This window comes from Exophiala mesophila, assembly GCF_000836275.1.
Source record: "Exophiala mesophila strain CBS 40295 unplaced genomic scaffold supercont1.4, whole genome shotgun sequence".
NCBI lineage: Eukaryota > Fungi > Ascomycota > Eurotiomycetes > Chaetothyriales > Herpotrichiellaceae > Exophiala > Exophiala mesophila.
In genome coordinates this window covers 380,620-396,195 of record NW_015622507.1, presented here as the reverse complement: position 1 = coordinate 396,195, position 15,576 = coordinate 380,620, and the positions used below count along the sequence as shown (strand labels likewise).

At 51.0% G+C, this 15,576-nt stretch overlaps 5 protein-coding genes across 5 annotated transcripts; 2 read left to right on the top strand and 3 right to left on the bottom strand.

Annotated features, from left to right (window-relative positions):
* Nucleotides 1–659: 659 nt before the first annotated feature.
* PV10_05400 (uncharacterized protein) lies at nt 660–2,341 on the bottom strand. Its single transcript, XM_016370073.1, has one exon. The coding sequence runs from the start codon at nt 2,221–2,223 to the stop codon at nt 997–999; it is 1,227 nt and encodes a 408-aa protein (XP_016222366.1). The 5' UTR covers nt 2,224–2,341; the 3' UTR covers nt 660–996.
* Nucleotides 2,342–2,569: 228 nt separating this feature from the next.
* PV10_05399 (uncharacterized protein) lies at nt 2,570–4,813 on the bottom strand. Its single transcript, XM_016370072.1, has one exon. It carries the CDS (start codon nt 4,650–4,652, stop codon nt 2,742–2,744), a length of 1,911 nt encoding a protein of 636 aa, XP_016222365.1. The 5' UTR covers nt 4,653–4,813; the 3' UTR covers nt 2,570–2,741.
* Nucleotides 4,814–5,037: 224 nt separating this feature from the next.
* Nucleotides 5,038–7,720, top strand: PV10_05398 (uncharacterized protein). The gene is made up of 2 exons (XM_016370071.1): nt 5,038–5,613; nt 5,705–7,720. Exons 1-2 carry the CDS (start codon nt 5,503–5,505, stop codon nt 6,992–6,994), a joined length of 1,401 nt encoding a protein of 466 aa, XP_016222364.1. The 5' UTR covers nt 5,038–5,502; the 3' UTR covers nt 6,995–7,720.
* Nucleotides 7,721–11,924: 4,204 nt separating this feature from the next.
* PV10_05397 (uncharacterized protein) lies at nt 11,925–13,063 on the top strand. The gene has a single exon (XM_016370070.1). The coding sequence runs from the start codon at nt 11,973–11,975 to the stop codon at nt 12,828–12,830; it is 858 nt and encodes a 285-aa protein (XP_016222363.1). The 5' UTR covers nt 11,925–11,972; the 3' UTR covers nt 12,831–13,063.
* On the bottom strand, nt 13,043–15,469 carry PV10_05396 (uncharacterized protein; the record flags this gene model as incomplete). The annotated part of the gene is made up of 1 exon (XM_016370069.1): nt 13,043–15,469. The coding sequence occupies one exon, from the start codon at nt 15,467–15,469 to the stop codon at nt 13,043–13,045; it is 2,427 nt and encodes an 808-aa protein (XP_016222362.1).
* Between the last annotated feature and the right edge of the window lie 107 nt (nt 15,470–15,576).

Sequence of the window (15,576 nt, the reverse complement as noted above, 5' to 3'; positions counted from 1 at the left end):
CCAAGTTTACCACTTGAGACGCGTCAAAAGTCTGAGCCGGCAACTTGTTTGGTTTTTCCCAGACATGTTGACATATGTCCAACAAGTAATTGAACAAGCCAAAGAGAACGGTAGGTTGCAAACTACCCGCGCGTCGGAAACGCAGGAGTGGACGAAATTCTCGAAGATGCCTTCTTCGACAGTCTGGACAAGGCTGGCCAGTTGAAAGAGCGCACATTGATCTTTCTTGATATCAATCTACGTAGTGTATCTACACGACAAATCTTGCACTGAGTTTCTGGCGTCGATGCAACACAAAGGGCACGCTTGTGCTCGCTGGATCCGCAGCATCCTACCTCGATACACCGGGTATACCCGTCTACAACGCCTCCAAATATGGTGTACTTGAGGAAGGACTACAATCCCGATGAGTCAGTGCAATATCGAGAAACCATCCTCGGACAATATCTACCTGTGCAAGGCGTTTGATATCTCGGCAGGTCCTAATGACCCACGGTTGGATCTCGACAATACCTCGGAATACTTCGATGGGTTTATCACTGGTCCAAATACCTTTTCTGCTTCTTCCACAGTCCGCTCCCTCGAGCATCGTGCAGTAATTGAATCCGAGTATGAGCGGGCCAAATCGGTATACGGAAGTATTCACTGGCTTTTTCTTTCAGGAATCCTGAGACGGCACGTGAAATTTGGGGCCTCTACCTCAACTCAAAGGTTGATGAACTTTCCAGGATCTGAACCATGGGCCATCTCCAGCTGTAGTGTCTTCCTCTAGTCCGCAGCGGTTCTCGGTCATGTACTACACATGAAAAGGGCTTGCGTACTGGATGGATCAACTGCACGGTGTGCTCCCGAGTTAGAATATTCTATCAAAACGGCATGGTCATGGAATGTACACGCAAAACTCCACTGTATTCGAGTAGGATGGCTTAGGTAAATCTACTGTCCCCTGGCTAGATACTGTGGAGCTCGATCTTGTGCCCCCGGGCCCAACCTTGCCTAGGTTGTCGCCTCGAGCAACTGCGTCGCCCTTAACCTCTCTAAGACGTACTCACCGGCCTTCAGGGGCAAGAAGCGGGACTTCCCAACACATCTCTCTGGTAAAGGCAGGACGTCGCTGTCATAGTTGATGCTAAAGAAAAATGGGACAGAGTACCTCTCGCCAGTGCCGGGTTTGCTGACAACGCGGTGAATAGTCGACTTGTACAAGCCATTGGTCCAGCGTTGGAAGAAATCTGCCACGTTGATTGTGAAGGAGCCTGGCACGACGGGGCAGGGACGCCAGATTGGGCGGTTGTCTGTGGCCGGTGATGGTGGGAAGAGGATTTCCAGTCCCGGGTTTGACGACGACAGGAGGATCGTGAAGCATTCGTAGTCGGTGTGGGCTCCTAAGCCAAGCTTGCTGGCTGCTTCCAGCGCAGCTTCTGAAGATTCGTTCTCTGGCGCAGGCTGCCCGGGATAATAAAGTAGTCGAGCAATGCCACCGGGATGGGTGGTGGAGGCATCAAAATAGTCTTCTTCCAGGTCGAGCGACAGTGCAAACAGTCTGAACAAGTGACGTGCAAGTTGCAGGACTTGACCGTAATAGTCAGAGATCTTTTCATAGAAGCCTGGCAGGTCCTCGGACGAGGGCCAGAGATTGCCTAAGCCCGTGGTTTGAGGCGAGGTGCCGTCTAACTCGACGTATTTGCCATCTCCACCGGTTGGGTCGAGGTCTCTTTCATAACCCCAGTTAAATCCTTCCTTGGTCTCCTTCTGGACGCCATTCTGATCGTCGGTGTTGACGAACGTTGCATCGTGCGGCTCGTAACCTCGGAATAGGGGTGAATTCCGAATATGCAGAGCCTGCTTCTGATCTTCAGACAGCTCATGAAAGAAGCGTGCTGCTTGCTCGAGAACTCCCGCACGGGCTTGTTCGAGAACACCATGGTTGGTGATCTGGAAAAACCCGGTGGTCACACAAGCTTGGCGGATTTGAGCAGCGACAGCCTGTCGTGATGCCAGATTCCCGTCAAAGGATGGACCAATGTCGATTAAAGGTACCGTGGGCAAAGAGTCGGCAGAAGTACCCGGTGGTGGGTTAATCAGAGCTCCCGCCAGCCGCTCGCGAAGGCGCTCTTGCTGGGCCTTGACTTCTTCTAGAATGGTGGGGGCAGACTGGAATGGCTTGTACTCGCTTTCTGTCGCCATTGGGACAGGTTGGGGTGTGAGTGTTGCAGTAGCCATGTTCTTGTGACTCTTGTCAGGAGGGACGTAAGTGAGAAAGCAAGCTCAGTGTAGTATGGGTACGGCTGTCGACATCTGGGGGTATGAAGAGAAGAAATGGGGCACGGGCATCAACGACTTCTTATTTATCTTACTTAGAGGCTTGCCACAGTCTATATGACTTCTAGTCTAGTAAGTGGTCCAGAATAATCCATTAGTATTAAATAACCCCTCGTACGAGCAGTCGAGCAGATACGAGGTGGAATGCCCATTGGCTACACGGCAATCAAGGTTGGAGGTGGAGATTTCAGGAACGGAGTACAGCGATTCGATTGACAACTGAATGAGGGAGAAGGATTTATCTGATAATTTAGATTCCCTAAGCCGACGCGCACCATTACGTCTAGAATCGAGTGCCATTATAGGAGCAAAGAAGAAATCTGACAGTGTAGAAAATGTGTGAGGCATGTGAGGCCACCACATGACATTACAAGTCTATGTTACCGTCTCCATTCGAGTTTCCCTATGTATCATCATCGTCACATGTTCATATCGTCGTGAAAAAATTGTCGAGCAGTGGTAATGCGGGTCGAGAAAACAGGCAATGGCACTGCCAAACTGCGTGACTGAATTGGAGCCAAGTCTGTCCAATACGCAGGCCTTTCCAGACCAGGAGGCCACCAGTCAAACAACAGAAAGGCTTCCTCTCCGCTCCAAGGTCCCTTTTCACAAACAAGACCCTGTCCCGCTAGTTTGGGCTCTGTTTCGCCTCTTTTCTCGGTCAGTGCAGCTGTGTCGAAAATGTGTCGTCGCAGTTTCGATGGGGACGCTGATCCGGAAGGACTTCGTCGAGAAGGTGGATTAGGGAGTGATTCAAGGGGTGTCCTTTGGCTTGATGCTCGCTTTGCAAACGCTGAGCCAACGGGACTTGTCTGTATGTTGCTGCCTGAGAAAGGCCTGCCGACGCTTCCATGTGCTGGTGATGAAACCGTCATGGCGTCTCTCGGAGATGTGGCGACATCAACAATCGAGTCACGCGCTGGTGAAGCCGATTGAGAGACTTGAAAACCTCCTATTGACAGCATGTCATTTCCATGGTGAGCATTCTCTAGTGGATCATGTTTCATTGGCGACGTCTGGAGGGGCGAATCGGTCTGCCCAATCTGCGAGGAAGGCGGCGCATCACAAGTGGCCATTATCCCGAGCTCTTCCTGCGTCAAGATTGGCCTCTGCGAAGGGGATTTAGAGAATTGATTATCATCAGGTAGAAAAAGCGGGCTGTCCTCCAGAGAGTCCAGCTCGCCATCGAACCCAAGTCGATGGCCGCTACGGGTCGACGAGCTGCTCCTTGGAGTAAGAACTCTGGGAGTGGATAATTGCGATGGACTAGTTATAGTAAGGCTGGAGGAGAGCTCAATGGGCGGATTGAGGATTCCAGTAGGCTCGTCAATGCTCTTGGCATCGTTGATGAATGGCCGGTGTGATGCTGAAGTGCGTGGGAGGGGTAGAAGACAAAGTAGCTTGGGTTTGGGCCGAGGACCTGACAGAAGTAATCGACCGTGCTTATATGCTGGAGATTGGACAGGCGAGCACCGGGACGCAGTGGACCTGTTACTTGGACTCAATCGCTTGGTTTTCGGTGCTGGTCGATGTTTGCGTATAGAGCCAGAATTGTTGGATTTCACCATGTTTAATTCGTTATTCTTGAGGTGCGATGTGGCTTCTTGCAGAGTTGTCGCAGCAGGTGGAATTGAATGATGAGCAAGCGCGAGGGGTTCAGCTGTACTCTTCGAAGTATCAGGAGTGTCGTCATCGGAAGATATGTCTAGGACCCGTTCAACATGCATGCAAGGCAGAGGCGAGGCAACGGGCGGTCTCAGAGGAGCCGCAGGCTGCTGAGAAACCGTCGAAGGAAAAGAGAGTCTGGGTTTCTTTGAAGATGGTTGCACAAGAGAAGTATCCGATATTTGATGAGTCTGATCATAAGGAGACTGAATTGCAAGCCTAGATCTGGCATGTCTTGTCTGGGATGGACCTAGGACTTCAAGGAGAGATTTGGGGCGTCGAGAGGGTTGAGGTGGCTTGAAGGTCGGCTGTTGTGGTTTCTCAGGTCGCTGTCTGTCTAGAATGGGAGTGAGGTCGGTTGCTGTCTCTCCCATGGGCTCTCCAACCTCGACCAAAAGACCTCGATCGAGCTGGATCTCGATGCCTGGTGCAAAGGTATCTTGTTGTCTATAATGAAGATCTCCCACCGAGTTTCTGGCCTCGTCATAGACCATGACACGTTGATTGAAGGTATGGAAACGAAGGTATCCATCGTGCCATTTCTTTGCCTTTTTGTGCAAATCGCGTGTATATAGACATCGATATTCGTGGACCGGGGCCGTGGTCTGGGTCGGAGGAAGAGTGGGAGGAGGACGCGTTGCATAGGTCGAGGTGAAGGTGGGCATTATGAAGGAGGATGTGGTAGTGGTCGGAGGGAGGACATGGTCGTTGGCCCGAAACGAGGTTGAGAATGTCACATGTGCATGAGTCCAATACCACTTAGTGATGGCGAGAGAGTTGCCTTGCACAAGACAACGTTCAAGACATATGAAAGGATGAATAAGGGTGGCACGGTGACAATGTCCCGGTGAAAAGGTTAGAGGATGGTGGTTGTTAGGCGGGACGGGGGGGGGAATTGATTGGGAAATGTCTGGAGAGAGTTTTTACGCGCGTCTGTGAGGCTGCGGCTGTGGCTGCAGCTGCGACTGGCGACGTGTGAAACAAGGAAATCGCATAAGGACAACATCAATGGATTCCAACATCGTTCAAGTTCCCAAATTCTTCCCATACCAACCTCCTATCTTCTACTTACTCCGTATAGGCCTGCTAACTAAGTTAGGGTCAAGACACGACTTGAGTCTTGTATGGCCTCTACCCTGGTTGATCAAACAACCAAGCATTCAAAGCACGCATTCAGTTGATTTACTCGTCTTGTCGCTCGATACTTTCTCACTTAATTCCAATCCCCCTTCAATTCTTTAATTAGACTGCTGGTCAGTTGATCTGCCTTCCAACTTTATTCTCTCGATCTCGACGACACCAATCCCTCCCTCGTTCAAATCATTTCGGTCCCCTCCTCAAGAATTCATTCTTCCCAACCCTCGTTGACTCGACTCACCAGCAATCAGCCCCTGCATTCTCGGACGCTCCCCGATCTCGTCAATCTGGCTGCCCTGACTCCTCTCTCTCAGCAAGGGACAACTTGGCCCTTGTTGTGGAGATAGCCTCTGATTCACCAGCACCACCACCGTCATCATGCAAAGTGTTCAGCGCCATTTTGGCAGGTACATGAAGAGAAGTGCAGATGAACACAACGTTGCAGTCCTCCTCAAAGATTTCGAGGATGCCGAACGCTTATTAACAAAGGTACTTTCGTTCTGGTCTCCCCCACACCAACCACCCACCCGCCCAATCCCATTCCATCCTCGATATCTCGGGCTAACGTTCATCTAAATAGATTATCGATGCCTCAAAAGCATGGCGTGAGTCGTGGATCGCCATCCTTACTCATCAACACCGAATCTTCGAGGAATTCGAGACCATTTATGCTCCCATCATTGGAGCTGGCGATGACTACCATGGCCATATACCACAAGACACTCCAGATCACTTGGTTCGCAGAACCAACAGGATAAAGGCCGATTATGAAGAGTTGAAGAAAGACCTCACTCAAGACCTCACCCAAGTTGAAGATCAAGTCATCCGTCCCGCTCAGACCGCTAGAGATCATCTTCTGTCCATGAAAAAGACAATCAGAAAGCGAGAAGACAAGAAGCTCGACTTTGAGAGATATCAATCCAGAGTCGACTCGGCCTCGAAGAAGACAAAACGCTCCGAGAGGGAAACGGCTGCCCTTGCAAAGGCCCAGTCCGACCTATCCACCGCCACCGACGCTTACCATGCTGCCGATCACCATCTACTTGCCTGCCTCCCCCCCTTACTGACCTCCATCTTCTCCCTAACGCCCCATTTCCTGGCATCCCAGATCAGTATTCAAAATGCCCTGCTTGGCCACTATTACACCATGTTGCATGCATTTTGTTCTGAAGAGGGTTTCCCCTCCCCCAGCCCTCCGATGGATGAGGTTATTCGAATCTGGGATGACTCGTTCAAACCCATTCAACACGAAGCTGAAGCGCTGTTGTTACTTGCTCACGGGAAAGCGATCAGATTACCAATGGGGCTGGAACCGCCTCAAAACGGCCACGCTCATCTTAATGGACACCGACGTCCAAGTGCCACTTCGGCTTTCAGTCGAACGCAGTCAGTCTCTCCCGCCAGAGCGCTTCCGCCCCCTTCGCCGCAGTATGAACTGAAACCCAAAATCTCTTCTTCACCTGGCGGACTAGCCATTCCTGGACCTCAGACCCCTGCCGAACCTGTCCACAGCCCCTCTCCTTCTCACTCGGCCTATCAGACTCCAATGTCCAGTTATGCACCAGCAGGTCCCAACAGCGACTATTTCTCGCGCGATCGTCAGCCTTCCTCGACGTCGTTATCATCCATTACCTCAGGCTTACTCCAGAAGAAGAGACCGCCCCCACCACCTCCTCCTCCAAGGCTCCCATCTCAGCAAGCTCTTTTTGTTACTGCGTTGTACGACTTTGACGGACAAAGCGATGGTGATTTGGCTTTTAAAGAAGGAGACAAGATTAGGGTTTTGAAGAAGACCGACAGCACGGACGATTGGTGGCAAGGCGAGTTAAGGGGTGCCAAGGGGCCATTCCCAGCCAATTATTGTCAATGACATGCCCAAGATGAAAGTCCAAAACAGCAGGCCAATCTGAGGTCTTTGAAATACCATGAAGCGAAACAGACTCGAGAACACCATTCTCCGGGCCAATACGTAAGCGCATAACAAGGACCATTATCTCCTTACCCATTTGCAGGGCAGGGCAGGGCAGCGTTGGCAACAGAGGCCTCGCGCATTGACGCCAGTCTGTATCGAACCTCGATAGTCTCACCGGACAAAGTCACGACATGACCAAAGAGTGGTATACAAGGCTCATAAATGTTCCACAGTCTGGACTAGCGCTGAAATGGATAATATGGTGTCAAGAGACAGCAGGGTGTACCCCCACAAAAGGAAATATGGGCCATGAGATGGATGATCTTTACCCCTAAGAATTGATACGAGTCTGACGAACACAGTTTTCTGCAAAAACGATTGAGGATGACAGATAGTGGCATCAAGAAGTCAAAGACATACGAGAGGACTGGAGACACATTTTGCGACGGTGTGCATATTCGTGGACTGAATGCTGGGATGGAAATGATTCCGCATTCCGCCCAACTCTCGAGGTCTTGGGGGCTCAGAGTGAAGGGCTTTGAAAACTCGTAGTTATAATCGTCTGATTAAACTTGTCCCAGGTTGTGTGAATAGAATACAGACCAATGAGATGATCTCTGAGCTACTTAGCCTGTGTGGATTTCGGATTTTCCCCCAAACTGGGATAGGATAGGCTGTCATGGCTGTGATAACTATTGATGATGCCGTTCAGCCATTTAGGCAAGAAAATCGATACAGACAGTCACACCATAGAGAAGTGCAATAGGCATTCAAACCAATAATTCTGGCGCATCCATTGCTTCCACTGTTCGAAGGAGCTGAAATCCTCTGTTGACACAAGTCCAGAGGTGGTAGATGGATTATAATATTAGCAACAGGATCCCCCAGGCGTACGCAAAGATCAACGACGCCCTCGAGCAGACGAACGACAAGAAATCCAAGACACTGATCGGGGAAAATGCATCTTTTCATTAAAGACTCTTGCAACGCAAGCAAGACATCGCTCCAGTGACGCGCATTCACAGCTACTTGCTTCGCAGGGAATGCGATGGCTATCAAACAAAGAGCCGGAGTTGAGACACCCTAGCTCTAGCCATGACCCTCAGTGGTGGAAGAAGCTAGGCCTTCTCGATAGTGGCTGTTTCCGCGTGCCTTTGTTGAGCCTTTTCAATGTCTGATTGGATCTCGACACCGACAGACTTTTCGCGGTTCTCCATCTCGACAACACCGGCAGGTTTGGCAAGTTCAAATTTGGCGCCTCGTCTTTCGGGACCCAGTGCCGTGGTGACGATGATGCCTAGGGCAATAATGGCGGTCGCAACGCCCATGGTGGTCCCATATGCGGGGACTTGTTCGCCATCTTTGCCCCTGATGAGATGCGATTCGGCAACAGCGTTGACAATTTGAGCAGAAGGGGAGGAAATCATGTTGCCAATCTGGTAGGTGATGCCGGGGAATGATGAGCGGAAGGCAGGAGGAGACAGCTCATTGAGGTGGATGGGAATCACTCCCCACGCGCCCTGGACGAATGCTTGCATGAAAAACCCGGATGCCGACAGCGATCGCTCAGTAGTTGGCAGGATCCACGCTGGAATGAGAAACCCAGACATGAGCGCGGATATGATGATTGCACGACGTCGGCCTAGCCATTGAGAAACATATCCGATAATGGTACCGCCTACACAGGCGCCCGTCTTCATTAGGATACTGGCTCGAGACGCTTGGGCGTTGTCAAATTCCTTCTCGGTCAGTAAAAAGGTGGTATATGAATCCTACACCACTTGTTAGCCGCCAAATCTCTTAGGGTATGAGGAGGCCAAGGAAGCCTACCTGGGACGAATGCGAGTAATAGTTGAACCAAGTCATCATTATAATGCAATAAATGCATAGCCTCCATTCTTGAGCGAGCATTTTGCGGGTTTCGGCCCAGAAGGCAGAGGGAGAGGTTTTGCCCTTTCCTTCACGCTTGGCACGAATGAACTGTTGAGATTCGGGGAAGAAGAGGCGGATGATTCCAACTCCAATGGACAATCCGGTGCCGATCCAGAAGACGGTTTTCCAGGACTCGGTCGAGCCTCCGACACCGAGATTGGCACAGGCGGCGATGACATAGCCAAGAGAGTAACCTTGCTGGAGGATTCCAGACATGAGGCCTCGAGCATCGACGGGACAGTTTTCGAGAGCCATGGCGATGGCGTTGCCATAGACACCACCCATGAAGAGACCGAAGAGAGAGCGAACAGCGAGAAATTGGGAAAAGGTGGCGCTGTATATGGTAGCAATCTGGAGAATACCAAGAATGATCATGTTGATGACCATGGGATATTTGCGGCCAAACTTGTCACCGGCCAAACCGAAAAAAGCAGCACCGACAGAGCGCAGGAGTAAAGTGAGGGTGATGGCAGTGGTGATGTTGGTCTTTGTGGTGTCGTAGTACTTTGCGAGTTTGACTGTCTGAATAGAGAGGGCATGGAAATCAAAGGCATCCGCGGTCCAGGCGGCCAATCCGACGAGGAAGAAGAGCCAGCCTTTTCCATCGAGTTGCGCGAAAAGACTGATGGGGTTTCTCAGAGGACGTGGGGACTGCCATTCACAATGGGTCTCGCCGTACTCATTCGTGATGGCGACCCTCTGCTTCCACCTGAAAAGGTCGCCAAAGGACTGTTTCGCAGTGGCAAAGGTTCCTCGGACAATAGGATCCGCAGGTTCATTGCCGGTCATGATATCGGACATTTTGGTCACGGGTATAGAAGAAGATCAACTTAGAAGCTTGGAACAAATTGAGGAGAGGGAGGACTGGGGAGAGACAGCAGTGTGGAGCGATGAATGCCGGTCGCAAACAAGGAGAGCAGCTGGCCCTTTTATAGCTAGATCTTAGACATTCTGGAAGGAGGATATGGAACGGGAGGAGCAGGGTGTACAGAAGGGGATCTCGGGAATACTCAATGTGCTGGGGATACACATGAAGTGTGACCACATTTGCGGGAGGAGCATGTATGGAGGGGAATGCTTTCTCCATTCAAAGAGTGACACGCATTCGGAAATACCTGTTTAGGCAGGGATATTGGTGCACGCACAGGGTGGAGGTTGCAACTTGACAAGTTGATCGAGCTGGGGGTTTCGCCACAAGCCATCATTCGACGAGATGGTGTCGAGATATGGGGCAAAGCCGGTTACCCGTTATCTGAACCGACTCGAGGGTCGATGATGCTGGCGGGGTGGAGAGAAAGAGTGACTTTGATGGTGTTTGTTCGGCGAAAGGCTTGTCCGTAGATTGCAACGCTAGGGACAGAGCTTTGTCTTTTCAGAACAAGTATGACTGAAGCGATCTGGACAAGTCAGGTCCAGGATCAGATGGGGGTATTGGTAGTACAGCATTTGATGCATGGTGACCAAGTTGACCAGTAGAAAGAGTTCAATGATGCAAGACAAGGTATGTGTGGCTTCGACCTGGCATTGAGGTCCAGTATGGATGTGATGTCAGTGGACATGATGGTTGAATTGTACTCACCTGCTGTATCACACACGTGAGCAGTGGCGGGATTGGAATCGATTAGGCGCGTCGATCGCGAGCAGCACAGTGGTGGAATCATTGAAGCAGGGAACCGACAGGCGTGAAGAAAGACTTTAGAAGGGCTCGGAAGCGAACAAAACACGAGTGAGACGCCAAAACACCAAGAATCCTTGTTGAAGCCAAGAAAAACCAAGACGACGGACTGTGTTGGGCAGTTCTGGGCATCATCATGGTGGCTGCTTTGAACGAGGGGTTGGCAAGGCTTGTTGAAGAGTCTTGTTACATGCCACAAACCTTGCGAGAGCCTCGAGGGCCTCTTTGCGCTGTGTCACGACTTCCCTTCCCATGAGTCAACACGGCAGGATGAGCCGATCAGTCCTCTGTCGTCATTTGATTCTGTTTATTTGATCTCTGTGATCTTCAGATCTTTGGGAAGAAACGTGTTTGTGGATGATGATGGAGATGGTAATGGTGATGATGATCAAATTTGACAGACTTTGTGGGAATTGCTTGGCAGATTCATCGCTGGAGGAAGGTACGAGTTCTGTTGGCACCGTACGTACGCATGCACGCATGATATTAAGTTGTCATAGGCAAGCAACACACCTCACGCATCACATCACGGTAGGGATATGAGTATCTAGCCATAAATCGAAAACGATCAACCCAATCAACCCAATCAACCCACGGTCTGCCTGTTATTGGTGTGTATGTGTGCTGATTCTTCTAGTACCGGTACCATGACCTACATAGGTGAGGTTCTCCGGTGGATAGACGCATATGTCCAGTCCACTATCTCATGTACTGTGTGGGTATATCCATCACGAGGTCCGCCAGTGTTACATGGTGTCAACTAGTCACAGTAAATGCCCCAAGCTTTGTCCGTATCTGCATGATCGCTTCGCAATGCTTCTTGATGCCAAGTTTGGGGTGGCGCCATGGCCTTATGGTGCAAAAGTGCTTCAGTAGCCCTGCTTGCAGCCTGCAATGACACCCTGATTTGATAACCTGGGGTGCCTGGGGTTGCCCCAACGAGAAAGTTTAGGGGCGGCAATCTGCTAGAGCCTCGCCTGTACCGGAACAACTCGGGGCAACCTTTAGTACCATTTCCTGCCCCGGCTGTTGATCTTTGTGCCCCCAAACACCCCCGACCAATAACTACTTACAGGTAAGTACGGAGTAGGTAACGGAGTATGTGATCCGCCACTTCCGTAAGTCCAGTCAAAAATAATCAGGCTTGAGGCTAACGTGGCGCCACTACAAATCCAGCCAGCAATATCGCGTCATCATTGGCTACTCGTCAACCGTCCCCCCTTGGTCAAATTCCTTCTAGAAAATTTGACGGGTCTTCCATACATCAACTTCATCGATCATCATCAATCACCATCTCGGCTCCGGGCAAAGCTCATCCCAGCACAAACAATGTCGACTCCAACCCCTAACCTCAGTCAGCAGATTACACCGGACATTACAGTCAGCAATTTGACCTACAAGTTTCCCGATGGCTCTTCTGGTTTACAGGACATTTCACTTCAACTTCCGCCTGGTAGTCGGACTTTATTGATTGGTGCCAACGGAGCAGGCAAGACTACTCTACTCAGGCTTCTGTCTGGGAAGCGTCTCGCCCCCTCCGAGACCATCAGAATTGCTGGCGTCGACCCTTTTTCATCAGGTCTCGAGGGTGTCACCTATCTGGGCTTGGAATGGGTCTTGAATCCCATTGTCCGCACAGATATTGCGGTCCCTATCCTTCTCGATTCCGTTGGTGGCAAACACTATCCTGACCGTCGCGATGAACTTGTCCATATCCTCGACATTGACCTCCGATGGCGAATGCACGCCGTCAGTGATGGTGAAAGGCGCAGAGTCCAGCTTGCCATGGGTCTGATACGTCCCTGGGATGTCTTGCTTCTTGACGAGATCACCGTGGACCTCGACCTTCTTAGTAGGAGTAACTTTCTCAACTGGCTGCGACAGGAAACCGAACGACGTGGAGCCACCATTGTTTATGCTACCCACATCCTCGACAACCTGGTCGGATGGCCCACTCATCTCGTTCACATGCACATGGGTCGGGTCAAGGAGTGGGGGTCAATGGTCAAGTATGATGCCCAGTCTGATTCATACACCAACAGCGGCAACAGTAAACTTGGCGAGCTTGTCCTCAGATGGCTTAAAGAAGATCTAGCCGACCGAGGGCCCAGGGACAAGTCTAGTCAAGCCAAGTCGTACCAAAACCTCGACGGCAAGGGTGGTTACGGCCTGGAGCAACGGAAATAGAGCTCCAGATGAGATCTGGTCGGCAGCCAACTAACGTATTCTCCATTTTACCCGATACCCCATCTGATCTTCAACAAGATTATGAGCATTTTACATTGATGGCGCGAAATTGCGCGATATCTTGGTCTTAACACCAATCCCTGTTACGCCATAGGTCCCCAAATCTATCATTGACACTGTCATCACCACGGTCCACACCTTCCACTAACACTTCATTCCCCACCGAGTTCTTCGAGATTGACTCGCAGTATTCGAATCGATCCGTCAACAGATGCCACCGCGAGCTGACAGTACGAAACCCCCTCCATACAAGGCCGCCAGGCCAGCCGGCTGACTGTGGCCGATGGGCAAAGACGTGCTTCAATATCAAGACTTGTCACAACTCTCATGCCGTCTGCACCTCCCAGCACATGTATTGAGATGCTTCCATCATCTTCGCCTGCCGCTATGATCCATCGTGACTTTTCTGAGAGCACTGCAACAGCTGTTACAGCCGATTTTCTCTTGACCTCCAGAACACAGGCCACATTGAATTGATTAGATGACACCTGGGCACTCCACACTTTCATCGATTTATCTCTTCCTGCAGTGACGAAACTTGGACTTGAGACATTCATAAACCAGGCACAATCCAGAATCATGCGCGTGTGTGCTTTTGGGTTGCTCGCGACAAGTGTCCATTGTCCGGCCGTCTTTTCGGATTGTTGAAAAACGGCCCATTGCCGGTCTCGACCCACACTCAAAATATACCCAGGCGTTCTGGGGCAATGTGCCAATCGAGTGATAGTGAGCGAATGTGCCACAAGCGGGGGCTTGATCTCATTCCAACCCTCTGTCTCGTACAGTCGAATCACCGCATTGTCAATCGAACTGGCTTTACAGGCCGTCATGAGAAGCTTCCCATCTGTCGACGTCACCCCCTCAGAGATCTCATAAGTGTGTCCATACAGTTTCTCTTCCTCCGGCCATAGCGTGTGTCGCGCCAGAAGGTCTTCTGTGGGTGGTTCGGCGCTATTGAACAACATTGACCCATAATCGCTCTCCTGATTAGCATCCAATTCCCCTTCTGTTGTCTCAATTGTTGCATCGTGCTCGTCTGTTGCTTTGTTGGAAAGCCCAAGAACTGGGATTGCCGCTGTATCAGGTAATTTCGCGTCTTCGGTAGGCAAGGATATCTTGCAGAGTCGGTGCAGCATCGCGGCAATGTCTCTAGGCTTGTTAAACACGCGAAGAAGTTTCTCGTCTGCCCCCGAGGCAAACTGATGAGCAGTGATGGAGGAAATGCAGTTCAAATCATAGCCGTGGATTTGTGGCCGTGAGAATTCGTGCCAGCTCCATATGTCATCTGAGGACCATTGTGCATGCAAACGAGTGGTCTGGTCTGAGCTGGTCGTGAGGAGATAGCTGCCGTCCGGTGCCCAACAAACACCATTGACGGGGCCAATGTGGCCACTGACCCCATATGTCTGCGTCCAGAATTCCGATGCAGAGTTGTATGTCCATAGTCTCCAGCTTCCCGTCCGGCCCAGACACGTCACATGATCACCATTCGGCGACCACAACCCAGTCCAAAACCCTCCTGACGAACCCGTAGCTGTAGTTGCCCCTTTCTGGCTGCTAATATCCCCAAGCCGAGAAATGCTCACCCAAACTCCCGACGCAGGATCCGCCTCCCAGATCGAAAGCGACCCGTCTGCCGAAGCAGTCAGTAGTTGCTGAGTGAGAGACTTCGGGTTCCAGGCAGTGGAATAAACCCAATCTTCGTGCCCCAACAACAACGCTTCGAAGGTGATCAAATACTTAGAAGCCCCAGCATATACTGTCTGTACCTTGGCGGTTAACGACGTTGTACTCGGGGCGGTTGAGTTAGTAGAACTAGGGGCTGTGGCCGTCGAAGTATTTCCGTCACGAAAACGCCAGATTCGAATGTATTTGTCCTGACTTGCGGAAGCAAGCAGTAGTCCTCCATCGGTATTCGTTGTGATGCTCAATGATCGAATCCATCCTTCATGGCCAGTCAAAGTGGCGCATAGCGTGAACCGGGGAGCTGTCGAAATGCTCTCGGCCGAATACACCTGGACATCATTCCGAGTGCCTCCGACCACAACCACAGCGCTGTCTGGGCTCTTCTCTTGGGAAAATGGGCTCAGTGCTAGTGCAAGGGGGATGCATCTGGGTTTCAAATTGAGTTCGCCCAACACTTCCAGATTATCACCATCAACTCTCCATAGCTTGATCTTGCCATCCGCCCCACCAGTGGCAAAGGCGTTTATCCCAGCAATAGTCGCAATGGTATTGACTGTACCGGAGTGCGCGACAACATTCGCTACAGCAGCTTCCCAGCGTGCACCATTGTCGGGAACTTTCCACAAGGCAATCCTCCCATCTGCGGATCCACCCACCAGATGCTGGGGATGCTGGGTCGTCGAACTTGTCAGAAACTTGACCGCCGTGACCTTATCGGAATGGCCTTTTAATATGGCGGATATGCCGTGTCGAGAGTGCCGCGTTGGAGACCATATTGCAATATTGTTGTCGGCCCCAAACGCAAGATGGTCGGAAATCGTGGACCAGTCGGCCGCTGCGCTATGTCTATTGCCGCCGACACTGTAATACTCTTCCACAATAAGATTAGTCATTGGCTAACTGAGGAGGAGATTGAAATGGTAGAAAGGTTTGTTGTTGAAGGGGAAAAAATACTTGAAGGCTTGTGGTTTCTATATCACGTGCTGGCTCTGATGCCAAG